Genomic DNA, 23542 nt, shown 5'->3' with positions numbered 1-23542 from the left:
TGTATTGGCGTTTAAAAAAATATCAACGAGGCAGTCTGCAGCACGCAAGTTACTAATAAAAAATTTAAATTACAACATCTCCATCATTTTAACAAAAGACGCGATATCAATCGTCAATCCGGCGCGAGATAAAGTGCGGACAGTAATTACAAGTGATAATTAGCGCTGTATCGACAATCAGCGGTCATCAATCATCGTGACTTCATAGCAATGATTGCTGCAAGGGAATTCGTTAGCTGGTAGGAAGGACAGAGCTTAGGATGTAAAGGAAGTGTCTCATTGGAGCTGGTTTTGTTGTTAAAAGTGCTTCTGTTAATATCCTCGAGCACCTTATGCTAATGTAAAATTCGAAACATGAATATACTTCTTCTTAAAAACTTGATTGCTGTGTGTGTGCATTGCATTGCCAGATAGCACTTTATGGGTGCATGAAAACTCATCAGGAATCCCATTATTATTCAAAGAAGAATCCTATATATTCTGGAAAACATATACATATTTGTCGCGGTTCATCTTTCAACGAAGAAAATATTTTTTAAGAACTTTTTCTCACAGCACAAATATATCTCAAAATACACGGATTTATTTAAATGAACGTAATCACATCTATCTGTTACGCCATAGTGGATGCGCGGCTTTATGACCTTGTGTCAACAATTACTTTGTTAAAATTGCTACGATCCGATACAAAATCAATATCTATAAAGTTTTATTATAATGATAATAGTGTTGAAGTTAGCTATCAGCATTGTAATTTTAACAATTTGTTATGTTCATCAAATTGTTTTGTTCGTTGATATAATGGGCACGAAAACTTAGAACTTGAGAACATTTTCTAAAGTGAACTCTTAATTATTTCGATTTATTTTTTTTGTATCTTTTGAGAACTCAAAACAGAAATTAAGTAAAATGTAGCTTAAACATAGGTACATAACTTTTTGATGGTCGGCAAAGAGAACATAAGAAAGTATAAGAGAGGATATAAAAGACTACATATAAGAGTAGGTACACAAGAGACCACATAAGAGAGTACATAAGAGAGTACATAAGAGACCACATAAGAAAGTACATAAGAGAGTACATAAGAGAGTACATATAAGAGTATATAAGAGAGTACATATAATAGTACATATAAGAGTACATAAGAGAGTACATATAAGAGTATATAAAAGTGTCCATAAGAGAGTAGGTATATAAGAGAGGACATAAGAGAGTACATAAGAGGAGTACATAAGAGGAGTACATAAGAGAGAATATAAGAGGAGCACATATACGTACCTATATACTACTACGTCCTACGAATGTTTTTTTTTTGTACGTAACTTGATTAGCAGACGACTTGCTATAAAATTGCTCAAGACCATACACACACAAGTCACCCGCCCACTGCTGAACCAATATTGACACGTAACCCTGCGCCCGCTGACGTTGCTAATTACTGTTCTTGTTGCTATTACAATGAACTGACGATACATCCGACCCCAGCGGGCTACAGGTTAATAAGGTTTGTTTGTCCCTAATCGATGATACTGCTGTTCTGTCAGTGATGAGTCATGGAGGCATAAGTTGTATCCGGTTTTTAGGGATGAAGGTTTGATATTATTTCCTTTTGCTGAAAATTAAATGATCATTTTAATCAATAGAGATGGACGTGGCCTTAACTCTTACAGCACACTTAATATTGACACAGATGTATAATCTAAGTTTTCACTGGAAGCCGACCCCAATATAGCTGGGAAAAGGCTAAGCAGATGTTGTAAAGAATGCCGTCAGTTTACAGTTTCCTTTGTCATGCTTGTTGGAAAATCTCCTCGAAAATTCCTATGAGTAAAAGAGAAGTTATATATGGAATAATATTTTCTAATACTGTGCATGTGAATTGTGAAGTAACGCATAATAAAATCAGCCTTTTGCTTATCCTTCTTAATTTGCTTATTGCTTAATTTAGTCAGCTAACATATGACAGCCCTACATTATATGTAGGTATAAATACAATTAACCCTACCAATGACGTTTCTACATCCAAGCTATGAGGATGTACGCATGCGTCTGCATTATGACTTATTTAATTGTCTACGCATTTATATGTTTAAAACATTGAAATGGATGATAACTTCGTTTTGTTTTGTTACGTAACTTTCCTGAGTAAGATGATTTATGGTTGTTTTGATATATCAAGTAAATATCCACATGTTATGTAACATTATAGATATTCTAATTATTTATACTTTTCTTCTATTAAAATTATCCATGCGAGTAAACCACAGTGCACTTACATTGTGACCTGTGATTGAAAAAATAGATTTAATCTATACCGTTTTATTAATTTATTCAATTCAATATGGAAATCATAGTAAATACCTGACTGCTCGTTCGCCAAAAATATTCAACAGAATACTTCTGCACACGCTTAGTAAATGAACAACAATTTCGACCATGCTTCTATCAGGGGGCGTAGCTCAGATGGTAGAGCGCTCGCTTAGCATGCGAGAGGTACCGGGATCGATACCCGGCGCCTCCAAGTCACTTTTTGCACATTTATTTTAAGAAGTAGATTTTCTTTTTCATAAGGAATTTATTAAACAACTACATAAAATACGAGACGTATGTAATGGATTACTTTTCGTTCTTAGTTTCCTTGAAGATGCTCATTATAATCATATTACAGTTTCAATTCTTAAGTAAATAAAGAACAACAATTATGACATACATAGCTTCTTAATTCAATGTTGACCAACCTAACAATAGCAATGTACCTTGAAAATTATTGAATAGGTACCTACATTTATTTTCTGTTCCGTTTTGTTAGCAATAAATACAAAAATTAGGCCATTTACGGGTAAAAGTAAATAATTATTATTTTAAGCGAGGATAAAAAGGTAAATAACAATCCTTTTAGATCTATTCCTAGTTAACAAAATTAGTCTTTATTTTCCTACATTCAAAAACTACGCGCGTGCTCGATAGATGGCGCTGACGGCGATTCCTGCATCGCGCTATGGTTACGTTCACAACTCGCTACATAAGGTTTATGATGAAAGGCATTGCTAATTCATTAATGCGGCCAGTTGTGATTCAGTAGATAAATTTATTATTCGAGGTGATAATAATTTTTGAATGAGACCTTTTGATACAGATCAAAAAGTCTTTATAAAACTTTAAAATTACCTAAACCAAATCGACGACTCGAATTTTAGAATAACAATATTTTTATCTTCTACTATCGCAAAATGTGTCTGCTGAAGTTATTTGTTTTGTGTGATACTTACCCGTTTTCATATTGCATTTCAGACACAAAACATAAAGTGGCTTTATCTACACTTATTTATTTTAATGTAGGTACTTAGTTTAAAAATCCCTGAAAACCAACACAGCTTATTACAAGACGGGCGAGGAAGTGGTCAACAATAATTCCATAACCGGCACGCGCATCTAAGGCGCCAAAAGGGGTCGGAGCGTCTGAGCGGGGCGAGGATAACAATACGCGCGCTAGCTTATAACTAAAAGTCGTAAGCGACAAAATGGTTTTGTAATTTTAATATTTAGAAATGATAATTTAATAAAAATTCCTACTACCATTTTAAAGAGTATGTATATACTCAACTACTAAAAAAGTTAAGAGGCTTAAATCGGTCCCGTTTGCCCATAATATGTGAATCTCTTTTTAAAAAGAGGTATGTTTGATATATTTTTCTCTGTTATAAAAGTTACCTAATCATGTTTCTACAACTAACAAAATAAGGCTTATATCATGAACTTTCAGGTAACCAAGTTGTATTTTGATCCGTTTTGTATTTACTGAGAAAAATTGACATCCTTGGCGCCAATAATTCCAATTCGTCCTCTTAAAGAGTCACACAACTCATTTATCACGCACTATTGAACTGTCAAATCAATCCTATCTTCAAGACAAAACAGGCGTAATTACTTCTAAGTATAGCTTAATGCCCTGACATCGCCCGCAAGCTATAGATGACTTTTTGAACAACCATGAGCATAGACAACACACCATTGTTTTGATAAGGCTGGTGTTTAAACGTTTAAAGATAAACTGAATTAATTTTGAGGAAATAGTGGCTAGTAATAATCACAAGGAACCATCGATCAAGGTAGGTAAGTATGATTATAGAAATAGGCATAATTTTACAAGCTTTTACATATAGGTATTTTCCCAATTATGTTGGGGTCGGCTATACTTAATATTTTAGTAATAGGAATGTATACTAATATTACAAGGCTGAAGAGTTTGTTTGGTTGAAGGTTCTAATCTGAGGAAACAGTGGACCGATTTGAAAAAATATTTCAGTGTTAAATAGGTATCACATTTCTGTATCGACTAAGGCTTCTTTTTACCCATGTGTACAGAATAGTTCCCAAGCTAAATTGCAAAGTACTCAACAACAGTGAGGGTCAACAAGTGCACTTTTTATTTTCTAATGCAAGTTATGGTTTAGAATAATAACACGTTTTTGCGCAACAGACGTACCTAAATGGAATTTAATAATTTTAAATTATTATAAATACTAGAAAACACGTCGTAAAGTTTAAAGCGTGGGCGTATTATGACACTGTGGAAGGTTAGGATCGCTTTAATTTTGATATAAATTACATTATCATCATAATGTAGGTCATCTATAACAGTGTAGCGGATTTTAAATAAATTCACATATTATTTTTATCATTATTTGAAATGAAATGCAGTGAAATGAATTGCAATGTAGAAACTAAGGCAATTTCATACTCAGTGAGCCATTAATACGAAACGCAAAATCTCGGATTCGAAAAATACAAATGAATACCTACCTATGAAAAGGTAATAATAGTAGGTAACCTCATGGCACAAATCGTCAGGTTTCTTTCTATAGAAGCCTGACCTGCTGGTAGCTTCGACTATGTCTCTGTGGCTGACCATGGCTGACACTAAATTCTGAAAGTAAATAAAATGATTCTGAACAAAAAATTGAACTATCCATACGTCAAGTTTGCCACCCACAAAGGTTTCGCATTGAAATCTCTAAAATCTACCCTCGTAAGCTGCCATGCCTCAAAATGGTAAATCATCTATGTAACAATTAATAACACGATATGACAGCTGATCTACGTTCTTTTGTTTTAAATCGGTTCTCACGGGAGGCAAAACTTTGGAATTCAATGCTGAAGTTGATAAATAACTATTGATGTGTTGGTCTTGCTGAAATAACTTAAACTTACGTGTACTTAAGTTTTAAGTTCTACCTATGTTAAAATATTAGAAGAAAATAAAGATAACGATGACACTGTGGAATTTTTTAGTCAATTTCAAAATAAAAAAGTTAAAGACAATCATATGACTGAATACAATGTCGTAATAAATTCTACCAAGGACGAATTGTGAACCAATTTATGCAACTGTAAAATTCCGTGTCGATATTAACATAATAAAACAATAAGCTTTAATATACAAAACAATCTGAAAAAAATGTGATAGGCAATATCGTTAGAACAACCAAATGACGAAGTTATAGGTAGATGAAATGTGAAAAGTTACAACTTAACGTAGCAATTTATAAGTTTCAAAACATTTGTCGACTTAAAATGCCAATAACAAAAAATTCTTCTTTCTACTTATCGTTAACCTATCAAACTCTGTAGAAATATGAACAATATCCATCAAATAAATTATGAAAGACATAAATCACACCGTAACTGATACTAAATCACCAACAAATCAGACTAACTAGCCATAGGTACATAGATTAAGCAACCTATAAAAATGATGGCACTTCCCTAAAGCTATGTGAAGTAACAAATTTAAATACAGTAACATTAAGATATGAAGTGACGAGTACAGCAACACCTCTGACCGCTATAAACATTAGTTTTAATCATATTAGCCAATGACCTGCAGGCCATGCAAGTATCAAGTATAAAATACATTGCATAACGTTAAAAATAAGTCTAGGAACGAAATAGAAAGTTCTTTAAAGTTTCAAAGATAATTATAGGGGTTAATAATGGGCGGGGCTCATTGCAACCAGCCTCTAAAGTTCACTTTATCACGTAACGACAAATGCACTGCAGGATCTTTTAACATTTAAGAAGACAGCCTCCTTGATATATTGAGTGAGTTCTTAAACGTATCTAAGATGTAGAGCATTACAGCAAAATTATCGATCGTAGAAGCTCCAAGCTCCTAGATCCTAAGTAGAATCTGTTTTAGTTTAGTAGATACTATTGTACTGTGCAGTGGCGGCGTAGCATCGGGTGGCACCCGGGGCGAACTACTTATTGAGCACCTCTCCCTCCCCGCCCCAAAAAAAACGACGTTATAAAATGTAGAGGGACATTATAGGCACCGTAAAGTGAAGAACCCGCGAGCGAAGCGAGCGCGAAATATTAGATTTTTGAGACGCAAAGAGATATGTAAAGGCTTCGGAGGAAAGTAGTGTAAAGTGTAAGGCGCGAGCGTAGCGAGCGCGATATTTTTGAGTTTTTAAACACAGAAGTTCCCAAAAATGTTTGAAAAAAAGCACTGTAAAGTGAAGAAGGGCACGTAAGTTTTGATACTTGTGACGCAAGAAGATATCTAAAGAGAATAGAAAAAATAACTGTCAAGTGTAAGGCGCGAGCGCAGCGAGCGCGAAATTGTTGAGTTTCAGACAAGTCAAAGTAAAAAAACGACCGGAAATTGAAGCAGCTGCGAGCGAGCTCAAAATTTGGGACACCGAAGTCCTCCACCTCCTCTTACAAATAGCGCCTAAATAGCTTAGAAATATCCACTGTAAAATATATTTTTTTTATATTTTTTTTGAGGACTCTAATTTAACTCAGAATTAATCACAAATTAAAAGAAACCGTGACTTAAGCGAGCGTCAGTTCTTTTTGCTACTTCGGTGCTTTCTTTTTGCTAGATTGAGGACTCAAAACGTAAGTGTAGAACAAATTGGAAATGAAGAGAAATCCGCGAGCGAAGCGAGCGGAATTTTTTTTCTAACTTTGAGGAATTAATTAAAGTAATCAGATAAAAGCAAAAATACGAGAGAAGGGTGACGAGTCGAACTGAGGGGGTGACCGACTCGATGTCTCATGTAGTTTTGTTTAAAATTTGAATATCACGCAGTGATTGGTAGTGAACCTAGGCTTCGCAGATTAGAATGGCACCCTTAGTGACTTGTCCCTTCTGCCCGCGCCATTCTGGTCATGCAGATATGTGCCGACCGAGATGGCACCCCCCGAGATGTGGCACCCGGGGCGTACCGCCCCCTCCGCCCCCCCCTTACGCCGCTACTGGTACTGTGTCATCATCATGTCAAAGTGACAATTCCAATCATTTCACATCTTAAGTGCTAAATATGCGTTTTGGTATAACGTAGTTCAACCAGTCATACAAATAGGCATTCTCATAGTTATCTTTTCCTTAATCATCATCAGCAAATTTCGGTACATCTTCTAGTTAATAAAAGACCTTTATAAACCACTTCACCCTATACTCGTCTATCAAGGACAAAATCCATATTGCAGCACACTCAAGCATTTTGATCTGATTGTTCTGGTCGTCAAGGCAGAAAGGTCAGACCATTGACACTGTCTGACGGAAAGCCGCCGTGATCAGTATATTGGAGTGCTCTCGATACGAGGTCGGGTAAACTGGTCTGATTGACAGGGTCGCTTTATTGTTTGCTCTTTGGAATGTTTGAGGATCACGGAGGAATTCAATGTGGGCTAATGATATGAAAAATATAACCCATCTTGGTAGTTGGATAAAAAAGTGCTCACCTGCGGAGATTTTTATTAAGTTTAGGTATGCTTCATATCCATCTCAGATAGATGATATATATGTCTAAGGGAGATAGCCAAACTGACATTAAGCTCTGTGAAACTATTGAATGATTGTGGGAAAATTATTGGTTTCGATTCCTGATTAAGTTAGATTAATTTTGTTAAATAAGGAAACACAAAGTGATAATGGCAACTTGATTGATACTCAATTAATTTGTGCAAAATGCAAAAAATATAACCTTGTTAGGAATACAAGGGCTTAAATCGTGAATTCGTGATGACGACCTACGCCTATAATTTTCTATTATTGCTTAATCAAATCCTTTCTTATATCGTTACAAAAGAATCGCTCACTAGTTACACACAATGGTACAGTAGGTACTAAATTGAGAGCTCTTGAAACCTAAATAATAGTTAATATTAAATGCCATTGTTCAAGTTGAGAAGTTCAAGGCTAACTTTTGGTGCAAGAATCTTTTGTTTGTTCATCTGCGACCAATCTGCATACCAATCCTTACAAACGTCACTGTATGTACCTATCCCGAGACATAGATCTTGTTGCCCTGGAAATAAGAATTATTTTTGCTTGACAATTACTTTTAGAATAGCAAAGTTATCATTGTGCACAGTAAAAATTGCAGTAATTATCATGGGGAAGGTATAAACCTTCATATGCAAATAGTTTTAATGATTGAATGACTGATACTGAGCTCATTGTGAAGACAGCCAAATAAATTAACAGAAAAGCTTGGAATTCCTTTGTATTTGGGTGTCAATTACGTTTCATCAATGTCTATTCAGGTGTCTCATAATTTGATTTGGGCTTAATTACAATTGTTATGTGGCCTCCATGGTGATTGGACAAATAAATCTGCCTTTAATAATGGTCGGTGTGATTAGGTTCATGGAAAAGACCATTTCAATCAAAAACTGATTTTATTTTAATAAATTCGGTAATTCATTAAAGAAGGTATAACTAATAATTATCGTAGACTATAATAAAATAAATTAACATTAATTATAATGCCATTAAACGCCTGTGCCCTAAAGTGGGTCCATTAAAAGGAACTAGTGAGATGATCATCATGTTCTATATTATACCCAAAATCAACATAGGTATATGTAGATATATGAAACATCAAAATGTTTGTCACATTATCAGAAGTATTGGTTTTATTATATAACCCGGACCCACTTACAGACCGAAAAACTATAAATCAAGCAGAACCATTCACCAATAGTGTCGGAACATCTGATCTATGTCATTATACATACTTACTATTCTATGTGATACGATTTATGTGTCCACATTTTTTATTCCAAATGCCATGGTAGAAATCCAGTTTTGGTCGAACCAAATAACGATGTTGTAAAATTCAGTACCTTCACATCTATAAGCTCTGATAGGCCCTAAAAGCAAAGAGGAAAGCAAGATTAAAATCACTCAATGTGTTTTCAGAATGGTCAACTTTTTTTTGGGATGGGGAATCTTCAAACGACTCCTGGTGCTGAATATTTCAGACGGAGTTTCAGACTTTACCGGCTTAAACCCATCTGTGTTCTTTCTGGAGCCCTTCATGCACCAGAGCTGCGGTTTGCGGTTGCGGTCAATTATTGATTTCTCATAGTCGTGTGATTAGCTGATTTGTGTCAAACGCTGATTGATCTACATACATATACTACATAGTCTAATTTATTCGTTACATAAGTAAATCAAGTCTTCAACGATATCAGACTAATATTCACATTTAAATCATAATTTCATGTTACCATCTTACTGCCCACGCGAAAGAATATCTTCCGCATAACGCACGCATACATAAGACTAATAATATGCTAATTAAACAGAATAATCCGCAAAATTATAACAATGTGAAATCTTCGAATCACGCATAGCTAGTGTAAGGTAAAAAACAGTTAAATGAGAATCTTTAAGCCTATAGACTTCGTGGTATATCAAGGATATTATGTACTAAAGAAACTATTATCAAAAATAATGTTGATATAATGATTTTAATAATATATTAATTATTTTGTGTCGCCATTTCATTAAAGTTGTCTCAAAAAGGCTTCAGCGTGTTGGCTTCGGCCCCACGTTCGCCTTCCAAAAATCCGGGACTCCGTAGTCCCGTGGTCGAGTAGAGACATTATTTACTAAAAATAAATAATAACAAACTTTATTAATGCGCAGTTACACTAACAAATATCGTCTTAAGATTGAAGTTAGGGATAAAAGTACACACTACAACTAAACTCTATAGGAGTCATTTTTTTTTTAATTCTGTGCCCAACTGTATTAATATACTTATTGTAGGTACCTGTATTTAGAGGACCTGAATGATTACGAAAAGTTATATCATAGTATTACCTAATACTATAACTGACAATTGGTTTAAAGAACCAGAACCTTGTATGTCTTGCTGATTTCCAAAACTGAACTTGCAAGAACTTTGGTCGTCACAGAAACTTGACGCCTAACGATGAACGTTATACTAGTGCACGTTGATCATATTGCTTTGATGTTTTAATCAGGCCCCAACTTTTTGTGATTAATTATAGTTCTTATATAACAAAAATAATTACTCATTTAAGATCTGTCTCTACCCACAACTATTACTGAATATTTCTTTTAATCTTGCCCTCATCAAGACATCCAAACAGTTATCGTATGAAAAAAAATACAGATACTACTTATTTAAAACTTATTCTTTTTTTATGTTTTGCCATCAAAGTCCGATTAGCTATTTAATATTGGTTTGGTAGGCACAACGTCATTTTATTTGAATACATCATTTAGTACCTAGGTATACATCATCATTACATTACTATTTTGATTGTAAGAAAGTGAGTAGGCAATTCACAATATGAATGGCTTCATTAAAACAACGTTCTTTACTTTTAATTGGCAATATAAATATATTTGCTATCAGATAAAGATATGACTAAAGATTAAGACTAAACAATATCCTGTGATATTAAATTTTATCGATACCATTTGTATTTTTATCTGCATACGTCTTTTGGGAATTAATGATTTTTTAAATAACTTTGATATCATCATCCGCGTAGTTTTTCGCTCATTATCTGACTGGTCATAAAAGACTGAACTGTTTTTCGACCACTGTTATGAAAAGTCGTAAAAGACAAACTTATACAAACCATATGAACTCAGTAGCCATGTATGATCCCTAAAACTTGCCAATCGATGCTTCAGCACATTAAATTCATCATTGTAAAAATCTGCTTTTTGTCTATTACCAATCCAAAGATCCCTGTCTTAGGCAGCTTGTAAATAAATCCAACAAAGAAAGCATGAATCTACCTAATGACACATTGCACTTGATCTAGAGTACTTTCTTTTGTTTGTAATGATAATGTTTTGAATTGCGTGTGTAAAATGAATAAGTCGTAGTAGTAGTTGCATATTACGATATTACATAAACAGGTATGTAATAATCAGTAGTTCAAACAATAACTGCTATTAATTATGACACTCAGAAGGATATCGTAACATCTTCAATTGAAGAGTTACACACTTACCTCCTACCAACTGGTTCAGGATTTACCGATATATTAGACATGAAGTTAAGTATAAATAGGACATAGGTACACATGCTTAATAGATGTTCCTTTTCAGAATTACCTAATCATACTTTTATGTCCTAAAATCTTCTGGGATTATATTGAAATGTGGGTCCCATTATAGTACCCTGAGAGAAAGCTTTGAATGATCAATTTTTGTCAAGCAGTTCCTTGAGTGATGTAGCTAGAAAACGGATGATATTTGGTTATCTATATTTTAATTAGATATAGAGATATTTTAAGTGATGATATAAGGATGTCTACTAAATAAAACGTAAATATTTATGATTATTTTTCCGACCCAAATATCGACCAATAGAATTGCACCATTCGACGTCACGTGGTACAACCTACATGGTATTATACTGATTATTTTTCCGACCCAAATATCGACCAATAGAATTGCACCATTCGACGTCACGTGGTACAACCTACATGGTATTATACTGATATTTTTTTGAATATTTTCTCTGGTCGTTGCTATGTCAAACTGACAGGTTGTGGCCGACATTTGGGACGGAAAAATAATCCTCGAATACGAGCTTCAAAATTCTCTGGCATTTCCTCAGGTTCCTGCAAACAAATAAAGTCGTCAAGTTTTCCAGGAAAAATCACTCGCGCTTCGCGCTCGTGATTTTTTAACCTGAAAAACTTGACTCCTTCATTTGTTTGCAACGAACCTATCGGGAAATACCCGATAATTTTGAAGCTCTTGTGGTATTATAAGTGAATATTAAAACGCAAATGCACGATAACATTTTTAATCAAATCAATTCCGGCTGAAATAAATAAAGTTTTTCTAGAACATGCTGAAGATGGTTTGTTAAAATCTAATTAAAACTAAGACAACGTATTTTAATAGACAAACGAAAGAAGGACAAACTTGTAAACATCATTTTATATTAAAGATACAATTTCGAATGTTAATCACCACTGACCAGCATTTGTTTACACAAGTCACCTAAAAAGGAGACATGCAAAGATCAAACGACCTTTCATTTGCGTGGGTCGAGTCTAGAGTGTACAAATGTCAGACATATTGATAGATTCTTGTGAGGCTACGAGAGCATGTTTACAATAACTTCTATAACAGAGTGTAGTGTAGATAAGTCGGATGGCCGGTTATCAGCGATGAAGCGATAACGGTCAGTGCGCATTCAGCCATCAGAGGCAGCGCTGCTCAACGATGTGCTTACAGACTACTTGAAACATGGTACGTAAATTTTTCAGACAAGTTTTTCTTTATGTTCTGTTGGTCTAGCACCTTTAATAGTGTTTGTGTCAACAGCGTTGAAATTGATAACTTTATTCATATCTGAACGAGGCACGTAGATCTTATTGTATTTTCAGTACCTATTTCGGTTAGTTGATGATTCAGGAATAGCTTACTGTAACGTCACAATTATGAGTATCTTCGTTCTAGAAAAAGTGAAATTAGGGTGCTTAGTTTTGGTTTTGGTCATATTATGAGGATCAAATTGTCTTTAGAATAGGGGTAAAAGGTCACCAAAATAATGCTGAGTGGATGGTGTGAACGATAACAGATGTGATTACTTGAGAGGTGACATCTAATTGCAAAGTGTAGAAGAAGAAGGATAGCTGCTCAAATGTTATTGTTTTGTTTTGTGAGGCTGGAGACCCATCTATATTATGTACCTACATCAGGTTGTTGGTGACTATTAACGTCTTACATGGTACGATAATAATTAGGTATAGTCATACATTTCAGCGTCTAATTTGCAAAATACATTGGCAAGGATTGTTTATAACCATTTTCCTTTTGTTGATAACATCTGCATCCTTACGTATAGTAAACTTGCGTGTCCTTGATTAGATAGATATAATGGTCTCCCTTATTAAACTTCACTTATGTAGAAAGTAATCACGTTCATTAAATGTCGAGTGGCTACAATGATTGTTTCAGGATTAGTCATCCCATTATAGTCATTGTTCGGTTCAGTGTCATTATCAACCGATATACAAACATTTATACCTTCAATAGTTTATTTTGTGTTATTTATAATCACTTTGTTATAATGTATGTTTTAGATATCAGATTTGATTGGTTCTTCTGGTTTAAGTAACATACTATGTATTTATTACATTATGAGGACATTAATTAGCTTGAGTAACTGTGTTTTTCACTAATTGATAATGTTTAAAGAAATTCGATGTACTAACTTGGAACATCTGGCTGATAAAGATCTAATCGAGCACGATTAAATGTGTTTTGTGATTCCAAGTATGAATAAATTAATAAAACAATATATTTTATTGTTAACAATAAAAACTAACCGTTCTAGTCTATCATTCGCGATACAAATAGTAGGGGAATTTCATAATTTTTGAGATAAAATGGTAAAAATTCAAGTCGATAAAAGATATCTATTCTTTATCGAAGGGGACTTAGTGACAAATATACGTGTTATCTAGGTTCGAAGTGTTTGTATACTGAAACTGAAATAATCTTATGACGAACGTGAGAATCACACTCTTACAATACTTATACGGACGTATATATTTTTATTGCTTTTTCACACTGAAATTATCTACTGAATAGGTTTTAACCAAAGTTAGCATCAGAATGATATAATGGTATTTTTTCCATGTGCGAAAATAGGTTTCCTCGGGATGCGAATAAAACCGTAGGCGGACGCCAGTAATAAAAAAAAACTTACCTTACCGACATCCCATATTTGTCAATTCCCTTCCACGAATTTCTTGCGATGCAAAAAAACCAAACAGTTGTAGGGACACTCACGTACACAACTATGTAAATGCATGTGCATGGCTGTGTGCGTAGGGCGTCGTATCATATTGCTATTCCCTCCTTAAATTAGAATATAAGCCAGTCTTCGTATAACGGTGTGCCGGGCCGGAACTTTTGTAAAACCTAACTTTTGTATAATCATTGTGTGTGTCTTGCTTGGAACAATATAATTTACCAGTGGAGTTCTGAACTTTTATTTATCTCTGATATTCATATAGACACAGCCCAAAATTGGTGACTCCGACAAAGAACATTTTTGTGAGTGAATTCCGTTTTTCTCAAAAATGATGGAGCCGGTAGCACCCGTTCCACAGTCGGAAGTGGTAGCAGTTTCGATTTCGTCACGCATTCCAGAATTATGGATTAATCAACCTCGTGTGTGGTTTATACGTGTGGAAGCTACTTTGGCACCTCAGAAATTAGGAGATGAAGCAAGATTCGATTTGGTGGTATCGAAATTACCCATGGATATTATTACGCGGTTGTCAGATTTCCTAGCAAAGCCTCCCGAAACTGGCAAGTTCATGGCCTTGAAGGCGAAATTGCTTGCACTACTGGAAGACTCAAAAAGCCGGCAAATTGAAAAGCTCATCGGCGAAATGGAGCTGGGCGATCAGAAGCCCTCTCAGCTCCTCCACCGAATGCGAGATTTGGCACGAGACAAAATACCGGACGATACCTTGAGAGTTTTGTGGCAAGGGCATCTACCTGCAACCATACGAGCAGTCTTAGTGGTGTCAGAAACGAAGGGATTGGACAATTTAGCGGTCATTGCAGATAACGTCGCGGAAGCAACGCGAAGTAACCATGTTTCTGAAGTAGCTCAGATGCCGACCTCATCCTCCCGAGGACAATCTGAAAACACCTGCAATGTAGCGAGTATCGCAGCTGAGCTTGCTAAAATCAACGCCAGACTGAGTAATTTGGAACATTCGAGGTCAAGGTCCAGATCGAGACAAAATGTTAACCGTTTTAGACAAACGTCCCGCTCTTCATCAAGACGACGTAACCCGAACTCATCCAATTGGCTATGTGACTACCACTTCCGCTATCGTCACAGAGCTCATCGATGCATTCCACCGTGTGCATGGAAGTCGCAGTCAACCTCCGAACGCAACGAGGACAACCAGCAGAGATCGGAAAACTAAGAGCCGTGGTACAGCCGTCGGCTGAGGTCTGTGCCCTTACCCCCTGCAGCCGTTTATTAGTACAAGATTTTAACTCCGGACTACGTTTCCTCGTCGATACGGGAGCAAATGTATCTGTTTTACCCGTAACAAAAGGCTTTTAAAGGTATGCAGTGTTGTGATTACAAATTATATGCCGCCAACGGTACAGAAATTGCGACGTATGGTACTAAAACATTAACATTAGATCTCAAGCTCCGTAGACCGTACCGTTGGGAATTCATAATTGCAAACGTTAGACAGCCCATCCTTGGGGCAGATTTTTTGTCTCAACATAAAATTCTTGTAGATTTAGCTAGATGTAGGTTAATTGATCAGACTACGGATATGAAGGTGGTGGCCTCGATAGTTAATGTTGATCAGCAGTCTGTAAATTCCATTGTAGAAAGCCACCCGTATTACGATTTACTGAGTATGTACCCTGACCTTACCAAACCACCGTCATTTAAGGAAACTCCTAGGCATAATGTTTTTCACTATATTGAAACAACCGGACCGCCTGTGTACGCGCGTGCCCGTCCATTGCCACCGGATAGATATAAAAAAGTTAAGGAAGAATTTAGAGTTATGCAGGAACTGGGTATCTGCAGGCCCTCTATGAGCGCTTGGGCAAGTCCGTTGCACGTGGTTCCTAAAAAGAACGGCGAGCTACGTCCTTGCGGCGATTACCGCCAATTAAATGCAATTACGAAGCCTGACAGATACCCAATACCTCGTTTGCACGATTTTACATACATTTTAGCCAATAAAACGATTTTTTCTAAATTAGACATAAATCGAGCATATCACTGTATTTGTGTTGCACCGCAGGATGTGGAAAAAACCGCGATAATAACACCTTTTGGTTTGTTTGAGTTTCCTCGCATGACTTTTGGTTTGCGTAACGCTGCACAAACATTCCAGCGATTTATGAATAATACTGTTCTGCAAGGCCTAGATTTATTTTTATTCAATTATTTAGATGACGTAATTATTGCCAGCGAAAATGCGACTCAACATAGGGAACATTTAAGGTTGGTTTTTGAACGGTTCAACAATTATAACATAACTATCAATCTGAAGAAGTGCAGTTTTGGACAGTCGCGAATAGAATTTTTAGGGCACGAAGTGAGCGTTGAAGGTATTAGACCACTCAGTGAAAAGGTTGAAGCCATAGTTAATTTTCCGAAACCGGAAACCATAGATGACCTACGGCGTTTTTTGGGAATGTTAAATTTTTATAGACCGCATCTACCTAATTTAGCATCGTATCAGTGCGAACTGAATAAATATTTAGTTAACGCGAAAAGAAATGATAAGACTAGGATTGCGTGGAGTGATACTTCGGAAAACGCTTTTGTGCAATGTAAGCTAGGTCTTCAAAAGGCCGTTACTTTGTCACATCCTCTTCCTAATGTACCGTTAGCACTGATGACCGACGCTTCCAACACCTGTATGGGAGCAGTATTGCAACAAAAGGTAAGTGGTTCCTGGCAACCTCTCGGATATTTTTCCAAAAAGCTCACATCTACAGAACAGAAATATTCTACATATGATCGCGAATTACTTGCCATTTATAAATCTATTAAATATTTCCGAAAGTTGTTTGAAGGCAGACCTTTGACAGTGTATACAGACCACAAAGCACTATGTCATGCATTTTCGAAAATAGGAAAAGACGATAAGGAAACACCCCGGAGGACTAGACAACTTCTTTTTATAAGCGAGTTTACTGTAGATATACAACACATAAGTGGTAAAGATAACATCGTGGCTGATACATTATCACGCGTCGAAACAGTTTTGTGCCCGACGGTACTCAACTACGAACAACTTGCTGACGCACAAATGAAAGATGAGTACATATTGCGAATAATTCAAGGTTCGGATAGTAACAATAGTAATATTAAATTGAAGAAAATAATGTTACCTACGTGTAATAAGCCCGTTTATTGCGAAATTTCTAATGATATTATGAGACCATATTTGACCGATAATTTTAGGAGAATTGCGTTTGACAGTGTTCATGGGTTAAGCCACCCGGGCGTGCGTGCAACCCGTAAAATGATGGCCAAACGCTTCTTTTGGCCGGGCATGAATCGAGATGTAGGACAATGGGCTTCGGCATGCATACAATGCCAAAGGTCGAAGGTTAGTCGACATGTGATCTCCGGTTTAGGCGAATTTCCTAAGGCCAACCGATTTGAGCACATCCATGTGGATATTGTTGGTCCTTTACCGACATCTCCACAGGGACTTAGATATTTAATAACCATCATTGATAGATGTACGCGTTGGCCGGAAGCATTTCCGGTGCAAGAAATTAGTGCAGATGTAGTTTCCAAATGCATATATGAAGGTTGGATCGTCAGATATGGCTGCCCCATACGCATCACTACCGATCAAGGCCGACAATTCGAGTCGAGTTTGTTTCGTAAATTAATGTTTTTTTTAGGAATCCATAAGATACGCACTACGCCATACCACCCTCAAGCCAATGGCGCCGTGGAGAGATGGCATAGGTGTCTAAAAGCTGCACTCATGACTCGGTTGAACGGTAATACAACTTGGGTAGAAGAATTACCGACGGTTTTGTTTGGGCTTCGGGCAGCGATTCGTACGGATAGCCAAATCAGCGCGGCAGAATTAGCCTTTGGAAAAACTATACGTTTGCCAGGCGAATTCTATGATAGATCGCAAGAAACAGATTGTAATGATCCAAGTAGTTTGGTTGAGAAAATACGAGAGAATATCAGTCATTATCGTCCAACGAGAGATAATGTAGATTCGCGTAAGATTTTTGTTTATTCCGCGTTGCAGGATTGCAAATATGTTTTTGTACGGGATGATAAGGTCCATAAATCGCTTAAACAACCTTACGACGGGCCATTTAAGGTTTTAGAAAGATCGACGAAAGTATTTAAAATTCAGTTACCCGAACGCGAAGCATATATTTCAATAGATCGATTGAAACCTGCTTTCGTAATTAATGAAAATGAAAGTTCAGTAAGTAATAATGTACCTATCATACCTAGTGACGATTCCCGGTTGTCACATAATACGCCACAGGTGTTGTTAGATAAGCAAAAAGTAACACGATCAGGAAGGGTTATCAGAACACCCGTGCGATTTGCGTTATAGGTAGTTGTAGTTCTCACGGGAATAAATTAGTTCGTGACTCTTTTGGCGCAGTAAGCATTTTTAGCTATGTCTGTTATTGAATATTCATTTTCTTTCCTATGTTTATTTTATTTTAGGACTGTCATAATAAAGTTATATACCCTTGTAAAACTTATGTTTTTATGTACACGTTTATATTCACGTATGCTTTACATATATACGCATTCTTTTACATAAATAAGTAAGCGATGTCGCTGGCATGTTAGTGTATGCAGGTCACGTTTGTATAAAAATGCAATTCGATAATTTGACTGTATGAGGTTTGAACAATTTGCTAGGTAAGATGATATTGTTATTGTTCAATTTTAAATAATTGCAACAACTTATACTTACCTAATGATTTTATGAAAATATGTGATGATTAATTTTAGCGTTGTGAAACTAATTATTGCGGATTAACAAAATAATTTAGTTTTTATTATTTGTATGTTATTTGTAAGAGAATATTAGCTACGTTAGCATGTATTAATATTAAGTAATCAATTGTTAAACTTTAAGAGCCACTATTTTTGATTCATTTTGCCTCAGACTCTCTGTAAGAAAAGTTCTTATCAGTTAAATTATGGGTAGTTACAGCTCTAAGGAAAATGTAGCCGTAGCTCAGGCCCAAGTCAACACGGGCGAGCTGACAAATAAATTAAATAATATGGGGCTGTTACTGATTGTTTTGGCAACGATAGTGGTGGGCGCAATCATCTTCGGGATGCGTCAACATTGCCATCATAGAGTAAAAACTTGGCTCCGACGGGAAGTCGTACTAGCCAACGTAAACCCGCCCGTGGTTCGTGTCCAGACCGTGCCGCAGCAGCCGGCCACGGCCGCTGCTGCTCCTCCTAGCGCTGGTATCACCACGGCGTATATTTAGTGTTTAGTGTATAGTGTAGTGTATGTGTGTAGTTTTAATTAATAGCATATTATGATTGTACTTTTGTAATTTCTTGTAGTTTCTGTTTAAGTTTTATTTTTATTTAGAGGGGGAATGATGTAGGGACACTCACGTACACAACTATGTAAATGCATGTGCATGGCTGTGTGCGTAGGGCGTCGTATCATATTGCTATTCCCTCCTTAAATTAGAATATAAGCCAGTCTTCGTATAACGGTGTGCCGGGCCGGAACTTTTGTAAAACCTAACTTTTGTATAATCATTGTGTGTGTCTTGCTTGGAACAATATAATTTACCAGTGGAGTTCTGAACTTTTATTTATCTCTGATATTCATATAGACACAGCCCAAAACAGTTATAGGAGGTTGATTGATACAAATCCGCTTACAAAAGGTATAATATCTGTTACTTTCGCAACGACAAATTATCTGTAATTACGAACAAATACCTGCACAATCGTTCACCCAGTTTACATTATCTACCCTCGATTTTATTTCGATGCTGTCAGTCAGTATAATAGTTAGTGATTCAGTTCAGTAATTAGTTGGCGTGTTTATATTGCGATCGCTTCAAGTTTTTTTGTTTATTTATAGTGTGTGTGATAATTGTTAAGGAAATATGGTAAGATTTATGGAATTTGTTTCATTGTGTTCATAAATAAGAATGAAATTGTGTGAAATTAGTTCGTGTTTTGTAAGTGAAACTGATAGCAGCATTATGACCCAAACTACGTACAACCCGTGGTGTGGTTTTGGTGAATGTGGTGTTGCTTAGTAAGGGAGAAAATTGAAGAAACAATTGAATGTAAGATGATGTGATTGAAAAGGAAGTTCTTATGGTGACATGGTGTTATAGACGTTTGGAAGGAGAAGACCTGCGCCAACCTCAAAATAAAGACATGAAGCTTATAAAATTGAAATTAGTTAGGGTAATGGCAGGAAGATACTTAGATATATTTCTTACTTTTTCCTAAATTTGTTGAAACCTGGATACAGGTCAAATACAAACATCACAAACGTCTTAACTACCAATCTTTATTTTCAAATAACACCCTCTCTTCTCCCAGGACACGGAAACCCAGATCATAGTAATATCCAGCGTGTTCGCGGGCGCGTGGCTGGTGCTGCTCATCATAGCCATAGTGCTGTGCGCGCAGGTCAGCAGCCTGCGTAAGAAGGTCGCGGAGATGCAGGCCACGGGACGCATGCGGATACAGTACGTATACTTCATAGTAATATCCAGCGTGTTCGCGGGCGCGTGGCTGGTGCTGCTCATCATAGCCATAGTGCTGTGCGCGCAGGTCAGCAGCCTGCGTAAGAAGGTCGCGGAGATGCAGGCCACGGGACGCATGCGGATACAGTACGTATACTTCATAGTAATATCCAGCGTGTTCGCGGGCGCGTGGCTGGTGCTGCTCATCATAGCCATAGTGCTGTGCGCGCAGGTCAGCAGCCTGCGCAAGAAGGTCGCGGAGATGCAGGCCACGGGACGCATGCGGATACAGTACGTATACTTCATAGTAATATCCAGCGTGTTCGCGGGCGCGTGGCTGGTGCTGCTCATCATAGCCATAGTGCTGTGCGCGCAGGTCAGCAGCCTGCGTAAGAAGGTCGCGGAGATGCAGGCCACGGGACGCATGCGGATACAGTACGTATACTTCATAGTAATATCCAGCGTGTTCGCGGGCGCGTGGCTGGTGCTGCTACACGATGAAAACCTCTCAACACTCTTCCCTCTCTGATACGACAAATTCTGCCGTAGGATAATACACCACTGCTATTCAGAAAAACACTGCTAATATTGACCCTTACTTAAGAGTATGCTAACTTTTCACATTATAACTTCCAGGAAGCTAAAAATGGACAACGACAAGAACCACGCGTTCCACAATCCTGCGCTCGCGCCGGACGAGGAGCTGTCCCGCCGGGGGTACTCCATGTACACCACCAATGATGACGTCGAGAGTGGCAGGCATGAGCGGTACGTGTATACACGACCTATAATATTATTAGTCCTTGTTTAGTTCTAATAAAGCTACGCGCCGTCAGACCTTTTGTAGGACAGCTTTATTATTATTATTTATTTATTAAAATACACTGTAAACTTATGAACAATGTCCCAAAAAATTAGATAATCGGGCCGATTTTTATAGACCTATCTGAGTAGGATTTTCTAACGGTTTTTTGTAGGATTTATTGTTATCAGTGTGTTCTATATTTCTCCTTCAAAAAATTGGTCAACTATTTATCGGATATGAGCTTGCAGCCTCAACAAAAAATATTCTTCAGACTGTCATTGTGGTGGTCATATAGTTACGTGACCTCAGGTGTGATGTACCTAATTGTACATAATTGAAGGAATATAATGAAGAGCATATCGGATGTTTGAATGATATAAACAAAAACAATTTGTGACTAATTTCCAAAACAGTAATTAAAGCCATTAGTGTTAAGTTTGTCACGATGCATCATATCAGTTCCGTGAAATTAGTCACAGTTTGTACCTATCACCGGAAAGATTACATTCTTTAGTAGATAAGCCAGAGTTTAGAGATTATTCTCACGTAGGTATGACTTAGTTCTAAGTTCCGAAAATTTATAGCCATGATGTTTATAAACTGCGATTTTTGTGTGAAGGCGTCAGACACTGGTGACATACTGTCTCCTTGAATAATCTTCATTTGTTTTGTGACTTTCTGACGTTATATAATAAAAAAAAACCGGCCAAGTGCGAGTCGGACTCGTGCACGAAGGGTTCCGTAAATTACAGTTAAATCAACCTATCTCAAAAACTATAAGAGATACTTTGATCAAACCAAAAATCGTTGAAAGAGTTAATTAGCATGCATCACCTCTATTTTTTTTAGAATTTTATACCCCGTAGTTATAAAAATAGAGGGGGGGGGACATACTTTTTACGACTTTGAGAGCTGATATCTCAAAAACCGTTCACTTTAAGAAAAATGTTTTTTAGAAAACTTTATATCATTTTAAAAGACCTTTCCATTGATACCCCACACGGGTATGTACATCGAAAAAAAAAATTTCATCCCTCAGTTACATGTATGGGGGGCCCCACCCCCAATTCTTTTTTTTACTATTTAGTGTCATATTTTTGTAGCGGTTCATACAACACATATTCCCATCAAATTTCATCACTGTAGTACTTATAGTTTCCGAGTAAATCGGCTGTGACAGACGGACAGACGGACAGACGGACAGACGGACATGACGAAACTATAAGGGTTCCGTTTTTGCCATTTTGGCTACGGAACCCTAAAAACAGCTTATAGTGAACAATCTAGAAACCCCAGTAGTTTGCTCATTATAGGGCCTGATGCCCAGAAGCCACATTCATAACCACAAGACTACATAAATAGACCAAAAAGCCAAGAATGTTTCACAAATAACTCCTTACTAACCCCCGTATTTTTCCAGGCAGACGGGTGGGCAGTTCGTAGACAGGCCGCAATCCAGTCTTTACGAAGAAAGGCAAAATCCTCCACACTTCGTGGATGAACTTACCAGGGAGCTGGACAGCAGACAGCAGCGGCCAAACAACGCCCCCCCATTCTTGCTGCAGAGCATTCAGGATAGCAAGCGAAAGACCAGGAGCCTTACCAATCCAGTAGCCAATGGCAGGCAAAGCGATACCAATCCTAACTTCATCTATTAATAATAGGCTACAGGTTTATCCTTTGACGATGACAGTTGAAACTGAGTAAGATCTTTAAACACTCTTTACAGTGCTCCCAGCTTATTCTTTTATAGTTCGTTACATCACTAGCTGCCTATTTCTTTTAAAAAAAATATGTGATCCAGTGTTGACTTACAAAGGTAAACTTGGGCTCACTGTGAACGTTTAGAACAAATCACTTTCTCAGTTTTAAGTGTCATCTATACATATAATAAATCTGTAGAAAAGTAATTTTTGTACATTGAAGAAATTGACAAAAAAAATAGCCAGCACGTTAAAGGATAACTAACAGAACCCATTTCCATCATTTTTGTTATTTTTGTCTGTTTGTCTGTTTGTCTGTTTATCTGTTTGTTTGTTCGGGATTCACGTAAAATCTACGAATTCAATGCAGACAATGCTTATATACAAAAATTCTACGTAACTTGGGGTATTATTTAGTTTTTGTTTCATCGAAATCGATTCACTCTATGAAAAGATATGATTAATTTTGTGAATTCAAGA

General features: G+C 36.8%; 1 protein-coding gene and 1 non-coding gene across 3 annotated transcripts; both read left to right on the top strand.

Moving 5' to 3' along the window:
• Window positions 1-2448: 2448 nt before the first annotated feature.
• On the top strand, window positions 2449-2521 carry Trnaa-agc (transfer RNA alanine (anticodon AGC)). The gene has a single exon. It is a non-coding gene; the product is annotated as a tRNA-Ala (tRNA).
• A 9872-nt stretch (window positions 2522-12393) lies between these two features.
• Window positions 12394-23107, top strand: LOC110377884 (uncharacterized). Of its 2 annotated transcripts, none has more exons than XM_064035555.1 (4): window positions 12394-12553; window positions 20409-20845; window positions 21191-21322; window positions 22780-23107. In XM_064035555.1, exons 1-4 carry the CDS (start codon window positions 12551-12553, stop codon window positions 23015-23017), a joined length of 810 nt encoding a protein of 269 aa, XP_063891625.1. In that variant the 5' UTR covers window positions 12394-12550; the 3' UTR covers window positions 23018-23107. The 2 variants fall into 2 exon arrangements, with proteins under 2 accessions (XP_063891625.1, XP_063891626.1); XM_064035556.1 differs by lacking the exon at window positions 12394-12553 and adding an exon at window positions 19850-19963.
• The last annotated feature ends 435 nt before the right edge of the window (window positions 23108-23542 follow it).

Source organism: Helicoverpa armigera, chromosome 7 (assembly GCF_030705265.1).
Source record: "Helicoverpa armigera isolate CAAS_96S chromosome 7, ASM3070526v1, whole genome shotgun sequence".
NCBI classification, from domain to species: domain Eukaryota; kingdom Metazoa; phylum Arthropoda; class Insecta; order Lepidoptera; family Noctuidae; genus Helicoverpa; species Helicoverpa armigera.
Note: the sequence above shows the minus strand (reverse complement) of the source record. Positions and strands in the feature narration are given on the sequence as shown.